Source organism: Rhinoderma darwinii, chromosome 2, assembly GCF_050947455.1.
Source record: "Rhinoderma darwinii isolate aRhiDar2 chromosome 2, aRhiDar2.hap1, whole genome shotgun sequence".
In the NCBI taxonomy this organism is placed as follows: Eukaryota; Metazoa; Chordata; class Amphibia; order Anura; family Rhinodermatidae; genus Rhinoderma; species Rhinoderma darwinii.
The window spans coordinates 424,293,030-424,308,006 of record NC_134688.1 but is presented as its reverse complement, the minus strand read 5'-3'; the positions used below and the strand labels follow the sequence as shown (position 1 = coordinate 424,308,006).

Genomic DNA, 14,977 nt, shown 5'->3' with positions numbered 1-14,977 from the left:
AACTTGGAATGGGGCCACAACCTGTTCTGACCTCCATCATCATTAAGTGATATCAAGAAATAAAGCAATTATGATTATTGCGGCCTTCACATTGAACCCATTGTTTCTACAATCTACTATCCCCCCCTCCATCATACCCAATTATCCACACATATAATATAACGATCATATATTGATGGTCTATCCTAAGGATAAGCCATAAATGTGTATTCCCAGAAATCTCATTTAATTATTCTTTTTCTATCTACACTCTTCTATAGCTCAGATTAGAGGTCAAGAGTTATATTATAGACTGCTTTGGAACACTTCAACTTTTTTCCAGTAAAATATTTTTGCACATTGTAATTAATATTCTATTATTCCTTACTATTTAGGTAAAAAAAAATGGGCGACTGGTCGATTTTAGGTCGTCTTTTAACCGAGGTCCAGAACCACTCAACAGTTATTGGAAAAATATGGCTGACAATGCTACTCATTTTCAGAATTCTCTTAGTAACTCTGGTGGGAGATGCTATGTATGGAGATGAACAGTCTAAATTCACCTGCAATACCCTTCAACCAGGTTGCAACAATGTATGCTATGATAGCTTTGCCCCAGTTTCACATCTTAGGTTCTGGATATTTCAAATTGTTCTGGTGTCCACACCTTCTATCTTTTATATAATCTATGTCCTCCATAAAATTGCTAAAGATGAGAAAACTGAACTAGAAAGAGCCTATGTCATGGAACTTCTTCAAAGTTTATCAATTGGAGAAAATTTTCTGAAGAGTCCAGAAGCAGACGAACATGTAGAAGTTAAAGATATATTCAGGAAAGGAGAAAGGTTTACACCAAAAATTGCTCATGATCCGATCCGAGGTCCTCTTCCAGTGTTTGATAAGATGCATATAATTTACATTGTTCATGTAGTCCTCAGGTCAATTATGGAAATGGCATTCTTAGTTGGACAATACTATCTTTATGGTTTTGAGGTTCCTCATCTTTTCCAGTGCCATACTTACCCGTGTCCCACTAAGACTGATTGCTTTGTCTCCAGGGCTACAGAGAAGACAGTCTTTCTTAACTTCATGTTTGGCGTTGGACTTGGGTGTTTTATACTTAACATTGTTGAGTTGCATTACCTAGGGTGGCTCTATGTGTTTCGGATACTAGCATTTGCCTGTAACACCTGTTGTGAATTCAAGAGCAAGAAGAAGAAGAGACACAGGGTTTTACACCCAGAGCAAAATAACCTGCTTATCCATTTGAAAGACACTATACAAGAACGGTTTGTCGTAAAGACTTCTTCAAGTCTATCTCCAGAGAAGATAGGTTTTCTACCTTCCCCACCAACAAGTACAATATCATTCACTAATGACGACAATGATGACACTACCTCAAGGCAAAGTCCAGATATTAAGCACAGTAATAAAGCTAAAATGACCAAGATCAAGAAGTCCTGGCTATGAAAAGAGAAAAAGCAGAATGAGAGAAAAAGGTGTCTGGCACTACTCCATAGACTGCGCGCCAAATCTAGGGGTCGGGAGTTTAGCTCACAGAAGATAATGACAAGAGTGGTGCTCAGCTTGATTGTGGAAATGTCAAAACTGTATATACATATAGTAAAAAGAAGCTGCACACACCCAGTAGTCATGTAGAAAAAAATGTCCTTTAACGCGATCCCAATAGGTATCACAGGTAAATGTAGAACTGCACACAAGGAAACAGCCATTCTGCGTGGACCATACTTCGTCAGGCCAGGTCAAATGAAGAATGCTCCACGTGAAACAGTAATCGCCTTGTGTGCAGTCATTCTCCCGCTGTGATACCCATTGGGATCGCAATAAAGGATATTTTTTCTATACGACTACTGGATCAAAAAGCAATATATTGATAATTTCATGAAGATAATGGAGGCCATTAACGGTGCACCAGTTTCTCCCTCAGTGCAGTCTATAAAAGATACTTCAATATGGGGCACATCCTGTTGAATAATCTGGCAGAGGCAAAAAACAATGTCAGGTAGGACCAAGCGCCGATTTTCACCACTTTCCTAAGCAGAAAAGTGGGGGAAAATGTTAGGAAATGTCGTGCTCGGTGCATCCCTGAAGCCCCACACATTTTTATGTGTTATGTGTAGAGAAAAAGTGGATAAGGGGCTTCATAAATATGGATTCAGCTTGAAGACATTTTTTCCAAAGCATTTACGATAGAAAGCTAGCATAAATCTTCCTCTGTGTGTGGTATTTGACTATTAAATGCACATGTGTGCTTATACATAAGTCTGTACATTAAACTTTCTGTCAAATAAAATGTGTGTAAAACCATTTTTAGAATTCTATTGGAGTCAATATTTTACAGTACAATATATTATGTGAGAGCTTTGTTAAAAGGGTTTCCCCACCATAGTAAGTAATGGCATATTGATGGGGGTCCGACTTCTGACACCCCCAGAATGAAGAAGCAGTACTGGTTACGTGCTGCTCCTTCATAGAATTTCCCTGCACAGCGACACTCGTGACTATTCGCTGTGCAGGGAACAACAACAACAACAACAACAACAACAACAACACAATCTCATTGACTAGACCTCTGACCCTTTGTAGGGAGCTAGAACCCCCACCGATCATTATGTTATGGCATATACTAGTAATATGCCATAACATTATCGGATTAGAATACCTCTTTAACAATGGTTCATGTTTGAAACAATAATATCAATGGTAGATCAATCATATTTAAGATTAATTCAGCACTTTTCAAACATTGTCCTTCAGCCCACAACATAAAAAAAATAATCAAGAAAGACAGTAACCGAATATACATAGCTACCAAACATGAGATATACAAATTAATGTGGAATATATTAACAGGACAATATTTTTTTCTGTAATATACAAAGCTGCCATTGTATTTTATTATATAAAGCAAAATAAGATAAACATATAATAAAAAATATATATATATATATATACTAGTCTTCTCAATGAATTAGAATATCATCAAAAAGTAAATTTATTTCAGTAATTCAATTAAAAAAGTGAAACTCATATATTCTATAGATTCATTACACACAGAGTGATCTATTGACAGCGTTTTTTTTCTATTAATGTTGATGATTATGCTAACAGTTAATGAAAACCCAAAATTTAGCGTCTCAGAAAATTAGAATATTATATAAGCCCAATTTCAAAAATGATTTTTAATACCGAAATGTTGGCCCACTAAAAAGTATGTCCAGTAAATGCCCTCAATACTTGGTCGGGGCTCCTTTTACATGAATTACTGCATCAATGCGGCGTGACATGGAGGCGATGAGCCTGTGGCTCTGCTGAGGTGTTATCAATGCGGCGTGGCATGGAGGCGATCAGCCTGAGGCACTGCTGAGGTGTTATGAATGCAGTGTGGCATGGAGGCGATCAGCCTGTGGCACTGCTGAGGTGTTATGAATGCGGCGTGGCATGGAGGCGATCAGCCTGTGGCACTGCTGAGGTGTTATGGGAGCCCAGGTTGCTTTGATAGAGGCCTTCAGCTCATCTGCATTGTTGGGTCTGGTGTCTCATCTTCCTCTTGACAATAACCCATATAGTCTCTATGGGGTTTAGGTCAGGCGAATTTGCTGGCCAATCAAGCGCAGTGATACTGTGGTTATTACACCAGGTATTGGTACGTTTGGCAGTGTGGGCAGGTGCCAACTCCTGCTGGAAAATGAAATCAGCATCTCCATAAAGCTTGTCAGCAGAGGGAAGCATGAAGTGCTCTAAAATGTACTGGTAGACGCTGCGCTGACTCTGGACTCGATACAATAAGATAATGCACATAATAGGCTTTGATAAACCAGTCCAGCAAAAAATTATTTGGAAAGTATTTCAATGATGGCAATTATGACAGCCACTGCAACCCAATATAAAACAATACTATGAATCATGTCACCCTGCAAACTGAATCATTGAAACAATTTACATCTCATTTCCAGAACAGAAATATGCTGGCAATGGCTGGTACCAGAGTCGTAGCTAGGCTTTCCTTCACCCAGGACACAGATTCAGTTTTCCGATCCAATCCCTGTATCTACATACCCTGACTAATGCAGAATGGCTTATAGGTACCCACCATGAATCCCAGCACCAGAAACACATACCTCACTAGCCTCCTTTAGCTACGACCCTGGCCGGTAGAGATTTTTTTTAAAAGTCAATATTAAAGGGTAGGTCCACCTTTGAGCACCATTTTACAACTTAGATATCATCTTTGTAAAAAGTTGAGCAACTTTGCAAAAACATTGCATTATTTATCCTGCACTGATTCTGAGATACAGCCTGATTTATAATCCAGAGCTGCATTCATAATTCTGCTGGTTGCTATTGGAAACAGTTGACAAGCTTGTTAGAATAAGACATGGCCAAAACACCAAGCAGGAATATTCAAAAAGGGGTCAAAAAGTGAGGCCGGAAATGATAGGCCTATAAGTTTAACCTCTATTGTGGGTAAAATGTTTGAAGGTTTTCTAAGAGTTGCTATCCTGAAGGTTTAACTCCAGATCAGCGTGGATTTATGAGGGATCGATCCTATCAAACTAATCTGATCATCTTCTATGAGGAGGTAAACGCTAGACTCAACTAGGGTGGGTTATTGGATATATATATATCTTGATTTTTCAAGAGCATTTGATACTGCGCCACATAAAAGGTGGGTACATAAAATGAGAAACGGAGGGTGGTTATTAACGGTACAAACTCAGATTGGTTCACTGTTAAAAGCAACACACCATGAGGAAGGACAAGTGACTGTCTGAAACACGTAGATACTAAATTAGGTAAAGTAAATAATACAAAGGAGGACAGTGTTTTATTACAATGGATCTGGAGAAGTTGGAGGCTTGGGTAGAGAAGTAGTAAATGTGGTTTCAACACTGATAAATATAAGTTTATGCACCTAGGAAGGAAAAATACATGTCACCATTAAATACTAAATGGGAAAATACTGGATAAAATTTACATGGAAAAGGACATAACTGTAGCAACCAGTGCCAGGCAGCTGCCGCCAAGGCAAATAAACTCAAGGGGTGAATGAAAAGGGGCATAGATGCACATGACGAGAACATAGTTCGACCACTTTATAAGACTCTAATAAGACTACACATGGAATATTGTATACAGTTTTTGGCACCAGTGCACAAGAAAGACCTTGAGAGCTGAGTGTGTTCAAAGGCAGACAACTACAGTAAAAAAATGTAATGGGTGGACTATAGTACCCAGAAAGATGATCAAAATTGGGGTTATTTAGGTAAAAAAAAGAGATCTTTATCATAAGCTATTTATTCAGAGGACTGTAAGTATAAGGGGACATCCTCAACGTCTAGAGGATAGAAGGTTTCTACACAAACATAAACGGGGATTCTTTACTGTAAGAGCAGTGACACTTTACTGTAAGAAAAGTGTAACTCTGTCAGAGGAAGTTTTTGTGGGGAATTAACTGAAAGAGTTCAAAAGAGGCCTGGATGCTTTTTGTGAGTGTAATAATATTACAGGTTATGGTTACTAGATTACTGTAGATGGGTCCTTGCTCCAGGGATTTATTCCGATTGCTGTATTAGAGTCAGGAAGGAATTTTTCCCTAAAATGAGGAAATTGGCTTTTGACTCATCAGGGTTTTTCCTTCCTCTGGATCAACATTGAAGAATAATAGGCTGAACTGGATGGGCATTTGTCTTTATTCGGCCTTACAAAACTATGATACTATGATACTGTAGTCTTACCACATATCAGTGCAGAATTTAAATGTTTGTTAATGTCTGCACATTTTTGCCGGTAAACAGTAGTTTTAGGGCCAGTTCACACGTTGCGTAAATACGGAATTCGTTGCGGAAAATTCGTAGCAAATACAGTAGCAGCAAAGTGGATGAGATAAAACAAATCTCATCCACACGGTGCGTAAATACTGAGCGTAAAAAAACGCTCAGAAATTGACCAGCAGTGCAGAGTTTTATTCCGCAGCATGTGAATTGTATTTACAAAAACGCTGCTTATTTGTTGCGGGATTTCCCCATTGAACACAATGGGCGGTAAATCCCGCATCAAATAGCAGTTGCTCCGTTTTTTGCGGTGGGTTCGCACCGATCCCGCAGCAAAAAACGCAACTCAGAAAACAAAAAATATATTAAACTTACCTAGTAGTCTGTTTCATCCTCCTGGGATTAAGCTTTATCCCATGTGACCGCCGTTGCAGCCAATCACAGGCTGTAGCGGTGGTCGCATGGATGAAACGTCATTCCAGGAGGCCGTCCTGGATGACATCAGAGGACCGGCCTCCTGGGTTGACGCTTTATCCCATGTGACCTCCACTGCAGCCAATCATACTGCCCGGTATTTCGCGCGGCGCACATGGCGGATACACTACGTGCTATTACGCAGTGTATCCGCCCCGTGTGAACTCAGCCTTAACCTGCAAATACCCCATGAACATTTATAATAATTTAAACGATTTGATGTTAAACCACATGTCAGCTCAGTGTTGCAGCCACATCCCGGCCACCTGGTGGCGACTACCTGTGTCCTTACCCTTATCAGACACATCATTAATATATTAGAACCTATACAGTAGTGGAACAGGACATTTTTCGTACATCAGATTTATATACAGTGCATGGTGTAAACACTAAACTTAAAAATGCAGATCCCTACACAGACTCTCTGTGTAGATGTTGAGCAAGCAAGGAGCACTGGGAGATTTCCACTTTAAAGCCTGCAGAATTGTGAATGCAGCTCTGAACTATAATACAGGCTGCCACTGAGAATCAGTACAAGATAAAAACAATTGTATTTGTACGATTTTATATGTGCATCATACGGGGCAAAATTTGCCCATATTATGCTTGTGTAAACTGGCCTAACTCAACTTTTTATGAAGAATTACACTATATGTAAACTGTGACAAGGTATTCAAGGCTGGACATTCATGTTAGCTCCGTACTGTTGTATTACAAGTACAAGTCTATCAAGTATTTGTTCATCTTTGTTTTTATTTTATGTTTCTAATGATTAAATAGCTAGTTTTTTTTTTTTTCAATGCCAATTATGCCCAGCAGAGGTCCCTCTATCACTTCTAAAGAAATACAATCAATATTAATGTTCATAATAATATATAACGTTACTATCGGAATGACTTGATTTATAAGCGGGGTGTTCTTTTAATAACGCAAAGAAGCTGTAGAAAATGCCAATTCCTCTGTCAGTAGATGCTTCTGTTGTATCATAGACTGAATGTAGACATTATTAGCAGAATGCATACTGCAAAGGGATTTTGATCAATTCTAAAATAAATAATTCTTACAATAAAAAAAATTAGGAAATTGCTACAACTTAATATCCTGCCACATTTTTATTGGATTAAGTTTTTGAATCTGTTCAATACAGTACAAGTTATATAATAACATATATACTTGTCTGTGGCGGATTTTTTGCACTTTTCTGTTTATTTGTCTGCACTGAGTCTTGTAAAGAAATAATACAGGTTACATCTTATTTAAGGGCTATATTAGGCTATGTTCACACCAGCATCATGGCTTTCATTTGTAATAGAAGCCAGGGTGCTGCATCGGATCCATCATGCGATGAATTCAATCTACGTACGCCCGTGCAGCCTCATTCAACTTCATAAAATGAGGATGGATTATAAGTACCAAAGGGGAGGATTCACATACAGCGTTTGTAGTGCAGTTTTTCCTGGCGTTTTTTGCTGTGCCTCTAGCGGAAAAAAAATGCTGCGGCCAGATTTTAGCTTGAAATCAATGTGGAAATATAAAACGCCCCACAACCATGGCGTTTTTTTAGGTGGCTTAAAGGGGCGCTGCCAGGGTCTTAAAAGATCAGGGGCACAAGCCCTGAGACATATATTTACCTCCCCCCCCCCCCCCGAAAAATAAATAAATATTTACATATCGGATGTCACATATCTATAAGTCTACGGTTCCTTTAACTATGCCGCTGGATAGAATTGGATGCATTGTCTCAGCAGACAGTATCATACATGATAGGCTTAGATACATGGCCCCAGCAAACTGTATCACACATGATAGGTTTAGGGCTCATTCAGACGAGTGTTATTCTCGTCCGTGTGCTGTGTGTTGAAACAACGCACAGCACACGGCCCCATTGATATTAATGGGGCTATTCACACATGCGTGAGTTTTCACACAGCGAGTGTCCGTTACGCGAAACCCACTGCATGTCGTATATTGGTGCGTTTTCATGCCCATTGAAGTCAATGGGAGCGTGAAAACCACGGACAGCTGTCCATGTTTCACACATCAATTACACTGAAAAAAAGTGCTTGCAAGTGCGTGAAAAACACATGCCACATGCAAATCAGACTGATGCAAAAACGCAACGCACACGACCAGATTTACGTGCTTTTTTACGCATGTAAACCTGTAATGCTCGTGTGAATGTAGCCTTAGATATAGGGCCCCAGCAGTAAGTATCCTTGTGCAAACCTTCATTGGTAAATTTGGCATTTCTGGGGCCCAAGCAAATTTATGTCTCGGGGCTCTAATCAAAGACATCTGTAGAGATTTGTCCACACAATGCCCCGTATATAGCGTCAAAACCCCCCTGTATGGTTACACACACAGTCCCCTTGCCATACATCCCCCTTGGAGACAGTGCCATGCAGTCCCCTGTAGGTAGTCCCTCATAGCATCCTTGTCTCAGCAGACAGTACCACACACGATAGTCTTAGATACATGGCCCCAGAAGACAGTATCACACATGATAGGCTTAGATGCAGGGCCCAGCAGTAAGTATCCTTGTACTAACATATGTCCACCCTCCCCAAAAAAAAGGTGTGTGCGTATATATATATATATATATATATATATATATATGTGTGTGTATGTACTGTATGTATGTATGTACACCGTATTCCAAATTATTATGCACATTGGATTTAAGTGTCATAAACATTTAATTATTAGTTTTTCAATGAAACTCATGGATGGTATTGTGTCTTAGGGCTCTTTGGATCATTGTAATCAATCTCAGGCACCTGTGATAATTAGTTTTCCAGGTGTGCCCAATCAAAGGAAAACTACTTAAGAAGGACGTTCCACATTATTAAGCAGGCCGCAGGTTTCAAGAAATATGGGAAAGAAAAAGGATCTCTCTGCTGCCGAAAAGCGTGAAATAGTGCAATACCTTGGACAAGGTATGAAAACATTGGAAATTTCAAGAAAACTTAAGCGTGATCATCGTACTGTGAAAAGATTTGTGGCTGATTCAGAGCACAGATGGGTTTGTTCAGATAAAGGCATAATGAGGAAGGTTTCTGCCAGACAAATTAATAGGATTAGGAGAGCAGCTGCTAAAATGCCATTGCAAAGCAGCAAACAGGTATTTGAAGCCGCTGGTGCCTCTGGAGTCCCGCGAACCTCAAGGTGTAGGATCCTCCACAGGTTTGCAAGTGTGCATAAAGCTATTATTCGCCCACCCCTAAACAATGCTCACAAGCAGAAACGGTTGCAGTGGGCTTAGAAATACATGAAGACTAATTTTCAAACCGTGTTGTTTACTGATGAGTGCCGTGCAACCCTGGACGGTCCAGATGGATGGAGTAGTGGATGGTTGGTGAATGGCCACCATATCCCAACAAGGCTGCGACGTCAGCAAGGAGGTGGCGGAGTCATGTTTTGGGCTGGAATCATGGGGAGAGAGCTGGTAGGCCCCTTTAGGGTCCCTGACGGTGTGAAAATGACCTCTGCAAAGTACGTAGAGTTTATGACTGACCACTTTCTTCCGTGGTACAAAAAGAAGAACCGTGCCTTCCGTAGCAAAATTATCTTCATGCATGACAATGCACCATCTCATGCTGCAAAGAATACCTCTGGTCCCCCAATTTTTCATAACCAGCCAGATACAAAACAGCAGCAGCAAGCTTGCATTACCAGGTTGGGAAGGGCCACTGTTTTTGGGCTTTCCCAGCCTAATACCAGCCTGCGGCCGCCCCAGTATCCAGCTCTTCCCGGTAGCCCTGGTGGCGGTGGGTATCGGGGTAATAATGAGGGTTAGTGTTAGCCTCTGCACTACACTAAGCCCCGCCTAAGAAATGGATGCTGTCAATCAGCCAGCATCCATTATTAAGGCGGTAGTAATGAAGTTTAAAAGAAAATTCAAAGACATAGAAGAAATATTTTATTAACATAAAAAACCCTGCGCACAATCCTCGTTAACCATTTTATTGAAAATAAGAAAACCCTGTCATCGAAGTAGTCCTCGAATCCAACGTAGTCCAACGACCAAACATGTAAAAAACACAAACACAAAAAAAACCACATTAGTAACACATGTGTTAGGCTTAGATACAGGGCCCATGTGTGATACTGTCTGTTAGACCATGTATCTAATCCTACCACAAGGTAGGCTTAGATACAGCACCCCTCTTTGGCTCTGGGTGCAGCGGATGTCCCGATACATCCAGCATCGCGACGTCATGCGCGGCGCACAGTGCCGTGACATCATGATGCGAGAAGACGTCAGGACTTCCGCTGCGCTTGGGAAGGAGGGTAAGTGTAGTGTTATCACTATAGTAACAGGGGCCCGTGTATTTTATGACATAGGCCCCATTTACTATAGTAAATTTTTATAGATGCGGTGCCGGGAGCCAAGGCCCGACTGCCATATTTAGTGGTGTAGCTACAGGGGTCACAATTGCAACCAGGCAACAGTCGCTATTGCGACCCCTGTAGCTACACCACTGAATATGGCAGTCGCCCGGGTATTCGGGGTACCGGGCACTGGAGGCCTGGCGCTAGCGATGCCCCTGGTGGCTTGTATTTTTATTTTAACTCCCCTTTTTTGGGTCAGGGGCATTTTTCTCAAATCGGAGCAAGCCTAGTTTTGGTGATTATTGCATCACTTAGTGGCGTTTTTGTCCCATGGACCTCCAGTGGCGTTTTATTAGAAAAAAGCATAAGTTGCAAAGAGGATTCTTTGCATCACATGATTTGCCATGTGAAAAATGGCACCTAGAGAAAAGAAGTAAAACACACCCATCGCAAAAAACGCCACCGAAAACGCAACAAAAAGTGTATGTGAAGGAGGCCTAAAGAAACTCATTCGTTACCCATTTTCGTACATGCAACATGGGCAGAAAGAGGCAGTTCAGGAAACCTGATTGTTATTGTGCATGAAGTACCCTGCTGCAGGCGCTCTGCATAGCTTAATTTATCAGTATGGACGTTTATCACATTCGGCAGAAAGAAAATAATTTTATCGAAAGCCAGCTGTAGTATTAAGTCTACCAGTAAAGCTTCGTTCAAATCTGCGCTAGGGCTCTGTTCCGACGGAGCTTTCCATCGGAACGGAGCCCTGACAGACACAAACGGAAACCATAGGTTTCCGTTTCCATCACCACGGATCTAGTGCCAATGGTTTCCGTTTGTCTCCGTTGTGCAAGGGTTCCGTTGTTTTGACGGAATCAATAGCGTAGTCGACTATGCTATTGATTCCGTCAAAACGACGGAACCCATTCCATCAAAATGACGGAACCCTTGCACAACGGAGACAAACGGAAACCATTGGCACCGGATCCGTCACCATTGAAATCAATGGTAATGCAAACGGAAACCTGCGGTTTCCGTTTGTGTCTGTCAGGGCTCCGTTCAGACGGAAGACTCAGACGGAACGGAGCCCTAGCGCAGATGTGAACGAAGCCTTAAATACAGTATATATAATGTATGGGTTCAGCTTTTTATATACTGACGCAACTGCTAAGAATTGAGGAAAACGGTTTTGCTAACAATGGCACATAGAGCACTGTCTGCTTTTTTTGTCATCTATCCCTTAGGCCAGGATCACAGACACAGTTTAGATGCAGTTTTTTGTGTCGTTTTTGGCTCTATTTTTGAGTGGATACAAAAGAAAGGAGATGCATCAGTGTTTTTTTATACCTTTTCTTCCTTCTGGATCCACTTCTGGCTTTGGCGCAAAAGCTGAGCCAAAAACTGCATCAAAACTTAGTGTGTGATCCTAGCTTTAGGCCTACTTCACATGTTTTCTGTGGTGCATTTAAAAGAAAACACACCACACGGCCTCTTCACATACGTTTTTTTTTCAGCATTTTAAAATGCATTTAAGTTTGAGTTTCAAGCGTTTTATTTGGTATTTTGTCATTTATTTTTAGTGGTATTTCTGAACTCCGATAGAAAAGCCAATGGGAAAAACACCATATCTAGAACAGTCCGCGTTTTGAAAAGACTGCCTCTGACCCCAGAAATTATATAAAAACGCCATCAACCAAAATGCTGTGTATGTAGGCTTTCACATATTTGACCATAGACTTTAACCCGTTAGTGACCACCAATACGCCTTTTCACGGCGGCCACTAACAGGCTTTATTCTGATGCATGCGCCATTTCACAGCGTTGCATCACAATAAATCTGCGACACCGGGAGCAGTTAAAACTCCCTGTTCTCAGTTACCAGAGGTAGCTGGGAACTTGGGGCATCGCTGCTCGAGCGGGCGGATCGAAATTCGCCCGTTTAACCCCTTGAGCGCCGCATCTAAGTGGTTTTGGAGCTCCCTCTGTCACCCCACTGGCACCCTGCAATGAGATCGCAGGGTGCCAGTGTCTTCTATGGCAGCCGGGGGCCTAATAAAGGCCCCCAGGTCTGCCTGCAGTGGATACCTGCTAGGCCATGCCTCTTGCATGTCCTATCAGATGCCTGTGGGACTAGTAAAAAAGTAAAAAAAAAAAGTTTAATAAATAAGTGGAAAAAAAATGAAAAACTCACTTTTTCACCTTACAAAATGCTTTATTATGAAAAAAAGAGTAAAAAAGTTAAACATATTTGGTATCGCAGCGTCCGTAACGACCCCAACTATAAAGCTATTATGTTATTTAACCCGCTCGGCGAACGCTGTAAAAAATAAAATAAAAAATAATGCCAGAATTGCTTTTTTCTGTTCATCCTGCCTTCAAAAAAATTTGATAAAAAGTGATCAAAAAGTTGCATCTACTCCAAAATGGTACTGATAGAAACTACAAGTCGTCTCGCAAAAAAACAAAAGCTCTCATACAGCTGCATAGGTGGAAAAATAAAAAAGTTATGGCTCTTCAAATATGGAGTCACAAAAACACATTATTATTTTTTTTTAAAAAAAGTGTTTTTACTGTGTAAAAGTAGTAAAACATAAGAAAACCATATACATTTGGTATAGTCTCAATCGTAACGACCCGCTGAATAAAGTTAGTATGTTATTTATACCACACGTTAAATGACATAAATTAAAGACGCAAAAAAATTTGCCAAATTGCTGTTTTTTTTTCTTTTACGCCACAAAAAAGTTAATAAAAGTTAATGAATAAATTATATGGACCCCAAAATGGTGCTATTAAAAAATACAACTTGTCCCGCAAAAAACAAGACCTTATACAGCTATGTCGACGCAAAAATAAGAAAGTTATAGCTCTTGGAATGCGACGATGGAAAAACGTAAAAAGTAGCTTGGTCATCAAGGTTTAAAATAGGCTGGTCATTAAGGGGTTACTTGTTATGTTTTTTCTTTGGGGAAATAAAAGCACAAAAAAACCCCAGTGAAAAACGTCACAGAAAATATGAGTAATCGCTGTATGTGAATCCAGCCTGAAAAAACCTCATCAAAACTACATTAAAGAGGCTCTGTCACCACATTATAAGTGCCCTATATTGTACATGATGTGATCGGCGCTGTAATGTAGATTACAGCAGTGTTTTTTATTTAGAAAAACGATCATTTTTCTACCTATATTAGCTTTATGCTAATGAGTTTCTTATATCGCTATGTGCAGCCACACAAACACACTATAATGTTACTGCAGTGTCCTGATAATAAATATACATCACCTCCAGCCAGGACGTGATGTGTATTCAGAATCCTGACACTTCGCTAACACAATCCCGACACTACAGCACAGGAAGCATAATCTCGTTTGAAATGACAGTTTACATCGTAATTTCGCGACTTTACGCTTCCTGTGCTGTAGTGTCGGGATTGTGTTAGCGAAGTGTCATGATTCTGAATACACATCACGTCCTGGCTGGAGGTAATGTATATTCACTGTCAAGACACTTGAGTAACGTTAATGTGTGTGTATGTGGCTGCACATAGTGATAAAGCTATATCGCTATGTGCTGTGTAAATGAATGGAGAGAAGTGTATGACGCTGATTGGTCACTGATTGGTCAGCGTCATACACTTTTCACCACAACGCCCACTTGGCCAAAAAGTAAAACACGCCCAGTTGTCCATTATAAATTCATTAGCATAAATCTAATATAGGTCATAACTCCGTCAAAAATGATCGTTTTTCTAAATAAAAAACACTGCTGTAATCTACATTACAGCGCCGATCACATGTACAAGATAGGGCACTTATAATGTGGTGACAGAACCTCTATAAAAACTGCAACACAAGTCACGCAAGTAGTAGCACAGTTTTTGGGGCATGTTTATGTGAGGAAAACATCTTAAAAACCGCCTGGATCGCATGTCATATGACGCAGGGGACCGTTACAGCCATCACTCAAGAGTAGAGGGGGAGGTTTACTGACATAAACTTAGGACACTTCTCTGGCTAAAGAGGACCTATCACCAGAAACAGCAGATGTATCTTACTTGAATAACCATTAGTCCCAAGAAAAACAAATATTTTTATAAATCCATGTCATCAACAAAAATGAAAAACAAAAAACAAACAACACCTTTGTATAAGTTCTGTATCCTGTATGCAAATTAGCAGACTCCAATAGAAATCAGGTCCGAATTTCCCACAACCGCCCACGGTTACTGATTGGTAAGGCTATACGGTGTCCTATCCATTTTAATATCATCCGATACTTTCAACGGAGGGTATAAAAATAACGGATGAATTCGAATAAGCAGGAAAAACGCACTATTTGGTGCGGATTTCTGGGATATATTTACCAGCGTTTTCTAGAGATTCTGCTCCAGATTTTCTGT

The 14,977-nt window shown here is 40.4% G+C and overlaps 1 protein-coding gene across 1 annotated transcript; it reads left to right on the top strand.

The window, feature by feature from the left end:
- Positions 1-384: 384 nt before the first annotated feature.
- Positions 385-1,449, top strand: LOC142741487 (gap junction delta-2 protein-like). The gene has a single exon (XM_075850858.1). The coding sequence runs from the start codon at positions 385-387 to the stop codon at positions 1,447-1,449; it is 1,065 nt and encodes a 354-aa protein (XP_075706973.1).
- Positions 1,450-14,977: the final 13,528 nt, after the last annotated feature.

Bases quoted from the DNA above. Each gene is read 5' to 3' on its own strand.
- LOC142741487 (XM_075850858.1), top strand. From the start codon at position 385: ATGGGCGACTGGTCGATTTTAGGTCGTCTTTTAACCGAGGTCCAGAAC.